Source organism: Nanorana parkeri, unplaced genomic scaffold (genome assembly GCF_000935625.1).
Source record: "Nanorana parkeri isolate BGI_ZX_2015 unplaced genomic scaffold, ASM93562v1 scaffold646, whole genome shotgun sequence".
Taxonomy (NCBI): Eukaryota; Metazoa; Chordata; class Amphibia; order Anura; family Dicroglossidae; genus Nanorana; species Nanorana parkeri.
This window is the reverse complement of record NW_017306914.1, coordinates 243,395-257,057: the sequence shown is the minus strand read 5'-3', so window position 1 is coordinate 257,057 and position 13,663 is coordinate 243,395. Positions and strand designations below refer to the sequence as shown.

The 13,663-nt window shown below is 44.9% G+C and overlaps 1 protein-coding gene across 1 annotated transcript in view; it reads right to left on the bottom strand.

The window, feature by feature from the left end:
• Positions 1-622: 622 nt before the first annotated feature.
• LOC108792478 (lysyl oxidase homolog 2-like) overlaps positions 623-13,663 on the bottom strand; it is an 81,931-nt gene continuing 68,890 nt past the window's right edge. The window contains exons 9-12 of the mRNA XM_018563267.1: positions 6,151-6,266; positions 5,889-6,025; positions 3,048-3,159; positions 623-1,581 (exon numbers count right to left, since the gene is read on the bottom strand). Of these exons, the coding sequence (XP_018418769.1) occupies positions 1,502-1,581; positions 3,048-3,159; positions 5,889-6,025; positions 6,151-6,266 (445 nt within the window). The 3' untranslated portion in view covers positions 623-1,501. The remainder of the gene's footprint in view (positions 1,582-3,047; positions 3,160-5,888; positions 6,026-6,150; positions 6,267-13,663) is intronic.

Here is a 13,663-nt window from a genome sequence, read left to right as displayed (position 1 = left end):
TTTGCACATGGGGTCACCTTTACCAGTATATAGATTTTTTTTTTCCCTTTTAGAGTTGCTTTTGTTTGAAGGCGACTGTGTACTAGAGTATGAAGGCCCGTGACATTTATTCTGCGACATGCCACACTTTGCTTCCTTTGGCTCATCATCTGTTTATTTAATTAGGCAAGGAGGGCTATTATCCCATAAACCCTTGTGTCAAAAAAAAGCCACCGTCCTCTGCCTTTTCAAGTGCCTTGAAGCAGCAGAGACTTCAAAGTTGATTTTTGTTTTGTTTGTTTAAAATTTGCTGCAATGCTAAACTGTTACTTTCTGTTCAATGCGGATGCCATGTTCACGGCATGCGACAATAACAAGATCTGGTTGGTATCTGGGTAAGCTGTGTCTTTTATTGCCCCTCTCTCCCATGCCCCTTTGCAGGAAATGATACACACAGATTTATGACCAGGTTTATTCCCCATAGAAACAGAGATAAAGGCTTTACACTGGAGCCTGAAGCAGGTTGTCTCACCATTGTAACCTGCCACTCATGTCTTCACCTTTCCTCCTTCTATGGTATATGCAGAGTGGTTCTCGTGTGTGCATGCATACGGGCAGTAAGTGATCGAGAGCAAATGTAAATAGTAATAAGTTATTATTTATTCCTAGACATACACAGAAAGGAAATATATATATATGTCCTGAGTGGACGCAGTGCTGGTGCCTTTGCTGCAGGCGGGCGGGAGTGTACAGAGGAGTGTATTTCACATGTCAATGCATAGTACATTACAGGCCCTGCAGGGCAGATCTGTCAATCAGACACAAGGCGTATGACCTGGAGAACAGCAAAGTGCTGAAGGATCCACTGGCGGAAGAGTTAATAGCACCATAAATGCCAAATGGAATCCGTAGTATGTGGATATAATAGTCCCAGAGTGCACGGAGATACTAAAACAGGAGCAGTTGGGTAGGTCTAATGGTGCCGTCCCTGATGCTGCACATCTCAATGACACAGCCACTCAGCATGGCAGACTTTCAGTGACTAGCAAAGCACCACTGTCGGTGCACCATGTACTTCTAGCTGAGTGTACAATCAAATGAATTTGCAGCAACAAAGTCTTCAGTATCTCCGAATCACAGCCCTAGATGAAATGGGCCGCTACTGTGTCCGTCTTGAAATGTCTCTTTGGAAGAATTGAAATAGTTGCGTGTATCCAGATTACTGGCCTGGGCCTCCTGTGACGTGGGTACATCTGATAGTGGGGTTCCATTCTAGTGACTCATAGTGGATAGGACATAGAACATACTCAGATTGCTCATCATTTAAGATCTTCTGCTGCTGTTGCCAAGTACCAGGGAATGTAAGATTATCCAGAGGATACTGCCGCATAGCGCTCTCTCACAAGGACTAGCACCGCAGCCAATAGACCCCTCCCCCTCATTGTCCGCCTTGCTGTTCGAGCACAAGAGGCTGATCCTGTTCTCTGGATGTGGAAGAGATGAATGTCGTCCCCTGTCAGTTCTACCGGGATGACAGCTGGTTGTTGATGAGTCCGCTGAATTGTTCAAATTTCTCCTCGGTTTCTGTGCTGTATGAGCCGCCTAGAAGGAAAAGTATCATTTGTTTGTTAGGATTCTGGATGTAAGCAAACATCAGACTGTCCGGCACTTGTAAAACTGCCACCTGGTATTTCCGATGGGTATGGCATGAACTGAATGTGTTCCCACTCCTCAGCTTTATCAACCTATCAACTCCGCTCTGGTGTAGTCAGGGTCCAGAGATCCGCAAATATCTCAATTTACACAAAAATGCCCTTATTGATGGAAAAGAATTGCCATTTATCTTATCCCGGCATTCCATTAGAGTGGCTTCAACGCGCCATTTAAATATTTCTACCGCATGCTGCTAGTCTGAGCTCTAAGGTACAAAGAAAAAGACCTTACAGTTAGACACTTGGTCTAATAACATAAGGAGCTGCACATCGGCCACAACACACCACACCCCCCTAGGAGTACGCTAACCACTCAGATCTCGTTTTTCTAACTGAACTTTATTCGTCAGGACAACATGAACAGAGTGTTCCACCCAAGCTCCCTCCTCGGATGGGTTCCACCCAAGCTCCCTCCTCGGGTGGGTTCCACCCAAGCTCCCTCCTCGGATGGGTTCCACCCAAGCTCCCTCCTCGGATGGGTTCCACCCAAGCTCCCTCCTCGGGTGGGTTCCACCCAAGCTCCCTCCTCGGGTGGGTTCCACCCAAGCTCCCTCCTCGGGTGGGTTCCACCCAAGCTCCCTCCTCGGGTGGGTTCCACCCAAGCTCCCTCCTCGGGTGGGTTCCACCCAAGCTCCCTCCTCGGGTGGGTTCCACCCAAGCTCCCTCCTCGGGTGGGTTCCACCCAAGCTCCCTCCTCGGGTGGGCTCCACCCAAGCTCCCTCCTCGGGTGGGCTCCACCCAAACTCCCTCCTCGGATGGGTTTCAGCCAAGCCTGGGCATAATCGTAGAGGTCACCTTTACAATCAAGCCCAGCTTTGGGTGAAACAAATTAGAGGAAGGGGTCCTAGGGCGTGACTCTGTTCATGTTACCCAGATAGATAAAGTTATCAGTTTTTGGAGTGCAGACGGTCTTTATTTTTGGAGTAGAAGCTAAGCTCTTACTGGATTTCAGCACCCGATTGTCCATGAGGGTGACCTGATTCAGGGTTTGGGAGCAGCATTCCCTATACTTCCACCAAAGCCTGAACTGTAATGACGCTTTAAATAAATGGATTTCCCAGACTTTTTACATGAACAGGGAAATGATCTCGGCCTTTCATATAAGTGTGTGATGAGACATTGCATCAAATGTAACTATAGTAAGAGCTCGTACCTACAGGCTTACGTTCTCCACAAGTAAATGAATGCAAAACCACCTTAAAGAAACTGCTACTCAATGCAACCCGATAGTACCTGGAACCATACTGCACTTGGCTCCCTGGTAAGTCTGATTCTACATGAGATACACTTTCCATCTGCCAGTGCCCCCAAAGAAATACTGTGTGACCCCGACCCTATAGCTCAGGCCCCACTTACCTATATGGCAGTTGTACATCCATATACGCTGGCCGTCATATCGACATCGACACTTCATGATGTTGTTGGTGTAGTCTGACTCTGCTACCTCCTGGTTGGGATTAATGATAATCTGTAGGGCACAACCATGAAATGGGGTTAATATCCTGATCTATGCAATGGCGGTGTTGGCCAGCAGAGGGCACAATATTCCAGTTTTATATCAAATACAGAAATCGTGCTGAGATGACTTTGGTTTCCATGAACATACCATCTGCTTCATTCCCCCGCAATGCTACTTTATTACAGTTTGGTATTTTGTTAAATCGCTAATAAGGGAACACAATTCGGATAGTTCCAAGACGTCTTCAACATGAGTAATCGTTTTCCTAACTTCAGTATGACAAACAGCTGTGTCTCTTGATGGCCATCCAAGTTTTTATTAAGGTAACTGAAATGGAACTTGTAAATGCTTGCATGTTACCTGCGGTTGTTTGTTGCTATGGAAGAAATGATCAAGTTGGTTGAAAGGGAAAACCAAATACCAAAATATCGGGTGCAAGACTTTCCAAGCAAATGAAAGGTTATCAGCAGTAGATTCTTCAAAGAATGATGAAGAGCTTGCACTCCAATCAGGAAAGCAGGACGTTCAGCTATCAGCAATGCCTTGGATCTTTTATTGGGGATGGGCAGCAGAACCCTAACCGAGGACCTACACTCCCCGCTCTATCCTAGACCATCCCATCTTCTCCAGACATGCTAACACTTTCATGTAAGACAAACCTATTGTTTTGATCTTTTCGAGTAACCTGCAGTGATAATATAGAGAATCTGAAGCCTCTAGAACTGACTTTCTAGAATATGGAGGAAAGCTTGAAATAACATTCTGAGGGAACCCCTGCTAATAGATATATCCACAGCTCACATGGTATTAGTGTGAACAGTGAGATGTAGATGTAAAAATAATATAAGGAATGTGGCATACCTAACAAAGTATTAGACCCCCCTAGGGCTGTTCTATACAACAATATTATTTTCAGTATTCATAAATAATGTTGATAATGGCCAGTGGAAATTGTAATGCTCAAAATGGGGGTTGGTGGAGAAGTTTCTCCTTACACTGGGGTCAGTGAAGGACCTTATTACACTCATGGTCAGTGGGAAGAATGCTCCTTACATTGGTGGTTAGTGGGAAGAATACTCCTTACATTGGTGGTCAGTGGAATGAATGCTCCTCAAATTGGTGATCAGTGGGAAGAATGTTCCTTACATCGGTGGTGAGTGGCGAGAATGCCCCTTACATTGGTGGTCAGTGGGGAGAATGCTCCTTACATTGGTGGTCAGTGGGAAGAAAGTTCCTTACATTGGTGGTCAGTGAGGAGAATGACCCTTACATTGGTGGTCAGTGGAAAGAATGCCCCTTACATCGGTGGTGAGTGGGAAGAATGACCCTTACATTGGTTCCTTTGTGGGGAGAATGCTCCTTACATTGGTGGTCAGTCAAAAGAATGCCCTTTACATTGGTGGTCAGTGGAAAGAATGACCCTTACATGGGTGGGCAGGGGAAGAATGACCCTTACATTGGTGGGCAGGGGAAGAATGACCCTTACATTGGCGGGCAGGGGAAGAATGACCCTTACATTGGTGGGCAGGGGAAGAATGCCCCTTACATTGGTGGTCGGTGGAAAGAATGCTCCTTACATCGGTGGTCAGTGGAAAGAATGCTCCTTACATTGGTGGTCAGTGGAAAGAATGCTCCTTACATCGGTGGTGAGTGGAAAGAATGCTCCTTACATTGGTGGTCAGTGGAAAGAATGCTCCTTACATTGGTGGTCAGTGGAAAGAATGCTCCTTACATTGGTGGTCAGTGGAAAGAATGCTTCCCCCTACGGATCCCTGAGAGATAATTGGTGTCTGTGGATACTTAATCTAAGGGACAGGCATTGCTCACTGCTCAGTGAACCCCTAGCAACGTCTTGAGAAGCCCCGGTTGCAAAAGGCTACTCTAAAACATGGTTGACTAGAGGCCTTCGCAAGTACGCCAATAATGTTGTGAAGCCTCCAGACCGGCCTCTTCCCGGCCTAGTCAAGAAGCCGGACGGCGAGTCATTACCCGCTTCCCGATTGGCCGGAAAGCCAGCTCCTTGGTGGCGAGGGAGCATGGAGACGACTTCCAGTCAATCAGGAATTTGGGCGGCGTGTAATGACTCCGGTATAGGGAATAGCATCGGGAGCATTTGGGTGAGTACAAGTACTCGCCCAAATACTCGGTATTGACACCAATACTGATACTAGTATCGGTATCGGTGCATCCCTATTCAAAATATTTGTTGGAGTCTACATTGGTGGGTTGAGGCAGTGACCTGTGTTCTCCCATCCCCCCCCTCCTCCCCTCCCCCTACACACATGGTGCTGATGCTGAAAATGGATTTAAGGGTATCTGTCAGACAGAAATAAGGGAACTGCAATTGCTGACATGTTTTCAAAATGTTAGGCTCTGAGTCTGTCATCCTGATCCTTGTGTTAGTACCTGGTGAATAAGTGACCCACTAAGCAGTGACGCCTGGACCAGGATAAATGCCCCAGGAGCTTGCAGGCTTAAAACTACTTGGTGATAGCAGCATTCCTATGTGTAATATGTATTACAGCTGTCCAGAGTATACAAGAAAATAACAACAGCACCCACAGCTGTCCCTGAGACGTTAGGCTACACTACAACCGCAGAATCTTACAAATGCTCGGTACTGAATGATACTCTTCAAGTTTTGGAAACAAACAAAAAAATGGTACGCATCTGAAAGGTAAACATTGTAAATGTTAAAAGATGAAGTCAGGGCATGTGTACTGATTTATGTATCTCACCTGGAAGAAGTAATCTCCTGGGGCTACGTCAGTGATATCAATCCACTGGCAGTCAATATCATGTCTGTAGATGTCCCAGCAGCCAACACTGATCCCTTGTTCACCAAAGTTCGCACACACATACTGCTTCTGTGCATCTGTGCAACGATAGGAAGAAATTACAATAAGATTGGGGCTGATGAGATGAAACATGGGGAGAAAACGTTACAAGAATGAGAGCAAATCATGAAGACAGATGTAGGGCTTGTCTGTGTCTTCTCACCTGTCTCACACTCCGAGTCCTCCAGACAGAAACTGGCCTTGTGCCCCTCAGCAATCTTGGTCCCATTTAAACTCAGCAAGTCGTAGTGCGTGAAGACCTCCATACTGTGGTAGTGGCTGCACAGAATAATAGATATTGAATACACTACCCAACGTATATACAGGTGAAACTCGAATAATTAGAATATCATGCAAAAGTAATTGCAGTAAGTGCTGCAAAAGGGGCCCAAACCAAGTACTGAGTACATATGCATGCTTGTACTTTTCAGAGGTCCGATATTGTTCTATGTACAATCCTTGTTTTATTGATTGCATGTAATATTCTACTTTTTTGGGGTTGTGGATTTGGGGTTCTTGGGGTTTTCATGAGTTGTAAGCCATAATCATCACAATTCTGACAAATCACGGCTTCAATTATCTTGCTTTGCATGTAATGAGTCTATCTCATATATTAGTTTCACCTTTTAAGTTGCATTAGTGAAAGTAATGAACTTTGCACGATATTCTAATTATTCGAGTTTCACCTGTATTATGTATGTCGCACCAAGATGATATTAAAACATTACATTTATACATATACAAGGATACTTAACAATAAACGAATTCCAGCAGTCGCCCCGGCCTACTACTTCAAATCTGTGGGCAAACCAAGCCATGAGTTGTGCCCTTCACCATGTAGCACTTTGGTCCTCCTCAAAGCTAGAGGGCCAGGCCTGTCTTTAACGCAGGGCAAAAGGGGCAGTTGCCCTGGGCCCAGTTATTGTTGTGGGGCCCAAAGAAGCCGCCCCTTGAGCCTGCACTGCTCGCTCCCTACTGGGAGATGCGGGAAGTCAGCGTCCCGTCTCTTCTCCCCCCTCATCCTCCTGGTTTCCCTTATCTCTCCAGAGATAAGACAGACAGCAGAGATCGGGAGCTTTGTCTGCTCTGCCTAGCAACTGATGATGCTGATGGGCGGGCTGTCATAATTACGTACTTCGGCCCGCCCATCACATCGTCAGTTGCTAGGCAGAGCAGACAAAAGTCCTGATCTCCCGATCTGCTGCCTGTCTGCAAGTACCGTAACGGCAGGGGGGGGATTAGGGAAACCAGGAGGATGAAGGGGGAGAGCACGGGGATCACAGGCTCAATAACAGACTCTGATCCCCTTGCAGACAGGCCGCAGAGATCAGAAGATCAGGACTTTTTTTATTTATCAAAGCACAGGGATCAGAGCCTATCATGCATGCCTAGACCAGCCGGCCCGCCCATCTGCATCATCAGTTGCTAGGCAGACAGGGGGCTGATAAAATAAATTGATTTGGGATGTTGAGGTGGAGAGAGAAACTGCATGGCAGGTAGAGGGCGGGGGGGGCCCAAGAAAATGTTTGCCCAGGGTCCAATCAATATTAAAGACGGCCCTGTAGAGGGCCACAAGGTGCTCTGCATGCATGGCCTATTCTCTGTAGGCCCTGATGGAAAAGCTGCCAAAATGCAGGCTTGTAAGTAGACGGCTTCACCATTAGGGTCTCTAGAGCAAACCCGCACATGCAGAGTCCGGTCCGCTGTTCGGAGGAGTATTCCTTTATTTGTTCACCTCGTGGAAGAAAGAAATGCATTTTATATGCAAGTAATCCGGTATCACATTCCCCTTTTCTATATCACATATCCATGAGAAATCGTATTGATTTACACCCTCGGTACACAACACACCGTATGGTACATTGTTTGGTAATAGCCTGCCGCCTGCTTATTTGTCTTGTATTGTCTTTTTAGCCATATACCTTAAAAGGGCTAATTTCATTTATACCGTAAACTGTTTATAGAGCATCTGAAAAGACTTTTCTGGTAACACAAACACATCAGGATCTCATAAAAACTGGATCTTTCTTGTAGAAAACACATTAACAAAAAACATTCTTGCGCAGTACTGCGGTGCATGTGGAAAATCAATGTTGCCTCTCACAAATAATGGCTGTTGCAGAGCAGCATCCAAGTTCTGTGGTGGCTGGGAAGTGTCCTGTGATTTCCCTGACTGTAAGGGAATAAAGGATTGGCTTTCATGATATCCTGAGTGTTTGTTATGTCAATTTCCGTCTACCTTTTAAAAACCTACAAAGAGTCGGTATAAAGCACTTTTATTGTAGCTGCCTGAGCGTTAAGTCACCCAGCAGTTTCGTATATCTCGTAGGTACTTCAAGTATACAATGTCTGTCCTTGAGTTTTCAGGCCTGTATTCCTGCTGTAGCAATTATAATAAGTTCTCTCCCTTTGGGATTCACATTATACTATGGAGAATAGGGATGCACTGATACTGATACTAGTATCGGTACCGTTGCCGATACTAGTAATGGTGCCGATCTCGAGTATTGGGGCAAGTACCTTTACCAGGGGCAAGTACCGATACCAGAACTTCTGGTCAGAGGAAGATTTCCTCTGACCGGCAGTGCCATAGGGGAACATGGAGCCGGCTTCCCAGTAATCCGCCGGGCGGCAAGTAATGACCCACCTCCCAGTTTCTTGAGTGGCCGGGAAGCCGACTCCATCCTGATTGGCCAGGGAGCCGGCTCGATGCTGATTAGCTGGGAAAGCACTGGCCAAACAACATAGAGCTGGCTTCCAGGGCAATCAGGAAATCAGGCAGTATGTCATTACTCGCCGCCCGGCTTCCTGATTGCCTGGGAAGCTGGCTCCATGCCAGCGGAAGCACCGGTATCGGCACGCGGTATCGGCAAGTACCGAAAGTGAAATATCTGTACTCGTATACCGAAAAATGCTATCGGTGCATCTGTAATGGAGAACATAGAAGAGAAAAGAACACCTATTTTAGCTGGAGAGACCCTCCAAGATGAATGGGACTAGACCAAGGAACTATGGTGACCATCTCATCATTAAAGTCCCCAGGAGATAGAGGGAGGTAGTAGATGTCTCAGTTTTAGGGCAGATGCCACAGAGTTAAATCACCCAGCGGTTTCTTATATCTCAGAGACTTCAGGTGTAAAATATCCATTCTTGTGTTTTGAGACCTGCATTCCTGCTGCAGCAATTACGATACGTTCTCTCCCTTTGGAACTCATATTATACTATGGAGAACATACCAGAAGAGATGAAAACGCCTATTTCAGCTGGCGAGACCCCCTTCAAGATGAAGGGGAACAAACCCACTAACAATGGTGACCATCTCACCATTGAAGTCTCCAGGAGATAAAGGGGGGTAGTTGATGCCTCAGCACTAAAGACTTCTCCTATAACTGAAATATTACTCTGGAGTGGACTGATCCATTACCTGATAATGAGATATTAGTTATATAATTTACCTATCATGGATTGTTTTATTCATAGGTGTCATAGGGTGGAGAATTTCTGCTTTCCATCAGTTTCATTTGGGACTTACTAATAATTGATGCCCATTGTTTTCTTTACTGTACATCATCATTCTGCAAATTGCCTTACTCTCATAAATTCCTCTCGGAGTCCCTCGTTATAGTGTTGTAGACTAAAGTTGGTGGGACATTATCTCATTAACATTTGTTCCTCAGATAGTTTTGTTCTCCCATGATCTATTACATTTTTCATGCCATGGAGAGGAACATTCCCCAGCACTATATTGAACTCATTCCCCAGAGATCCAGTAGCCACCACATTGTACAGCATGAAATTGTCCTAGCCTCTAGTCTGGAGTCAGTAGATGGAAACGGTTTCTGATTATCATGCTTGGCTTTAGTTCTGCTCTCACACTGAAGCAGAATTGTGCTTGATAATAAGTCACAGATAAAAGACAGCGGCAGATGCTTCGGCCTACAATATGGAAACGATGAAGCCTGGTGCCACGTGAATAAAAAGCAGAGATCGTGTTTTTAATATGAAATTGATTATTTTTTCCAGATGCAAAAGTGTGCGCTACTAATATGTATTATGTGCAGGATACAAATCTCACCCACAGCCATAAACCCTAATGAGGATTCCAGTGCACACCATCTTGTTTTACAACCATAGAAAAATGCCTCAGCACAAGCTGTTCAAAAACCATGAATTGACTGTATTTGCTGGCGTATAAGACTACTTTTTATACTTAAAAACATCCCCCGAAAATCGGGGGTCGTCTGATACGCCGGGTATACAATGTATACCTTTAGTTTGTTTGGGCCATGCTGGCCCAAAACGAACATCCCTAATCTGTCAGCCCGCTGGATGTGCGGTAATACTGTATGTACGGTAGCTTCAGCTACATACAGTATACCGTGCTGAGCCGATCATGGCGAGCAATGTACACAACCGCTACCAATCCAAACAAGCTTTGTATTCATTAATAGAATACATTGCTCGCCGTGATCGGCTCAGCGCGGTATATTGTATGTAGCTGAAGCTACTGTACATACAGTATTACTGCACATCCATCCATGATGTTTTTAAATGGTGTTGCCTCGGAAGGGGGGTAGTCTTATATGACGAGTATTGTCCCAAACCTATGTTTTAAGTGGAAAATTAGGGGGTCGTCTTTTACACCTAGTCGCCTTATATGCCGGCAAATACGGTACTCTCAAGCAGCAATGCTGATTTACTGCACGTCAATGCACTATAATATTATGATAAGTGAGTTGTGTAAGCTGATAAACTCGGGATTATGACACACGACTGTGCTTGAGTTTTCCACCTGCTAACATGCAGGAAGACTATGCATGCCAGGAGGGAGGATCAGCCACAGACAGGTATATCATGAAAAGCTCTATTCTGGCAGGACATTAAGGGGGTTATTCACAAAGCTGCCAAAGGCAGGCGAGTGAATAGCCCAGCCGAAGTGAAGTGAGCCGAACAACGTTCTGCTATGCACTCCGGAAGGACTTCGACTCAGCCGATCCAACATCTGGATTGGCTGAGCTGATGCTCCGGCATCTCACTCGCTGCCGTTCCCCCCTATTCCCACCGAGCGGGCCTAGCTATTCTGCTCCGTACCTCCGTGGTACCGAGCAGAATAGCAAATAAGTGGAAATAATGTAAAAGAAAAAAAATTCGCAAAATAATTTAAAAAATGTAAAAAAAAAGATTTTTAAAAAATACAATATTTTGAACAGAAAAACAAATTTAAAAAAACTATTGGGCGGAGCTAGTGGTGACCTATTAGTCAGCACCTGCTAGAATCTTCTAGCAGGTCCAGGCCAATGAATAACAACTGGGCAGAGACGGCCGTGACGTCACTGCCGGCTCCGCCCAGTTGTTATTGTTTATTTACAGATCAGCATCACCAGGTCATTTGGGGACGTTGATCTGTCATTGCAACTGGGCGGAGCCAGCCGTGAGATCACAACTCGCTCCGTCCAGCTGTCATTTGCGGGGCAAACAGCTGGCCTTGGGTACGCCGTTCGCCCTGCTTTGGCTGTCACTTCAGCTCAGTCAAGAGAAAGCACTTGCCTTTGGCTCAGCTGAGCTGCTCGGCCGCCTGAGGCTGCTGTACGGGCAATTGTGAATAGCCCATACAGCAGCCCTTCGGTTTGACTGAACTGAAGGGCTCCGGCAGCTGAAGAGAGCTGAAGGATCAGCCAAAGCACAGCTAGATCCTTCGGCTTAATAGTGAATAACCCCCTAAATCTTTCTCTTTTAATTACCAAGGAGTTTGGATACATTTATGGAGAAAGCAGACAGTATTTGAGAAGATGACCTTTATTATTCTGACCACCAAAAACTCTCTTGTAACTCAATGGTAGGGCTGCAGCTAAGGATTATTTTCATAATCGATTAGTTGCCGATTATTTTTTCAATAAATCGATTAGTTGTATTAAAAAGTATCTCTCTGCGCCCCCTAACCAACTAAGCGATAATGAGAATAGTTGACAACTATTCTCATAATTGATTATTATCAATGTAATCGATTAGTTGTTGCAGCCCTACTCAATGTATGCATTCAACATACATTATGCAATGCCTATCATGTAAGTAGGACAAGTTCTCTAGTCTCACAATGCAGAATTGTAGCTCTAACCCATTATGGCATTTTGTATTTTTTTACATCATTAAGGCCTCAAAGCCTTTTTTTTTTTTTATCAGATACAATTTTTATGAATGGCCTCCATTAGTGTATAACTCATAATGACTCCTCAATAAGCATAGTTGAGATTCCAATGGCCACAAAGACATTTAATCTTGAATCAAACGGTCAGACTACATTATAAAATGTCTCGTATTTCATTACACTTTAAGGGAAAATAATTACAGTCATTAAACCGATAAATCACAGGAATCGGATCTAAATTCTACAAAATCCTGAGATGTCTGCTGCCCTTAGCCTGAGGATAGGGAGCGCACCTCTGATTTCTCCTGTATTAAAGGGATGTAGTCACAGTGGGGCCATGTGAGCCACAGTGGGCCACAGTGGGAGTGATGTGAGCTGCACCACAAGCATGCATTTAATAGACAACATACAACAAATATAGACACCGATAAAAATGAAAGAGAAATAAGAAATCCAACGGTCTTCAGCTACCAAGGAGCTACAACTCTCTCCAATGTTGCAAGCTACCGGAGAACATCTACTTCTTTGACATAACTCATCATTCCGTAATACAAACCTTAGTTCTTTCTCCCAAAAAAAGTCAGTGGGCAAGGAAAGCATCACATCAGACTACCTTTAGCCTTGTTAACAACTGCCACACATATGACTCTACAAGGGTCCTGTAATATTCTAGAGTCAGTACTGACCACATGGAGATCAGTGCATCCTACAATGGCCAGGGGTTTATGGGTAGATTACCATTTTTACAGCTTCTGTTCTGACGTTCATTCCAAACATAAGCCTATGTACTGTATGTCCTACCGATCATTGTGGAACAATGGTTTGCAATGGATTTTAGAAGGTTTTCAATGGATAGGAGAGATGTCCTGCTTGTTTGGATGTCCCATGCACTATAGAGTGCACCACACTTGGTGTTTTATTATTGGTCCCTGTATCCCATTAGTGCTGGTGTTGTGAACGGGAAAATTTCTGCTGTGGCCATATCAACTAATATCTCCCTCAATGCTCCACCATAGACTTCCTCATACATAGCTGAAGTGCTGATGAATTATCATGTGTTCCGACTGATCCATTTTGTTGCAGACTGAGACAGTACAAAGAGAAGCAATGAGATAGATTTACCAGGAGGCCCTAGCTGTATAGGAATTTATGATTCAATCTGCGATGTTAAAGTCAATCCATGTTATTGCTCCTGCTTGCACTGCCTCTTGTGTAATAGAATTCATACATTTTCCCAAACATATGTCTTTGAGATTGCTGCCTTCAAAAAGCCCCGTAAGTTTATGATCCTTAGCAGTGGTTATCCCTTTCCTGTACCAGATGAGCTTGCCGTGCTCAAAGTACAAGGTTGTAAGTGAACATTATGCCCATTCTCAGTAATATGTTCATATGCGACGCAGGTGTACAAATGGAGTTGCTGAAGCGTGTCTCTGTTTATGGAGCTGCATGTATGCCTATGGAAAGAGTGGGCCCCCCTCAGCTTCATAGACAGGTTGTCTAGTTTTCTGGCCACTGAGCACATGTATATATA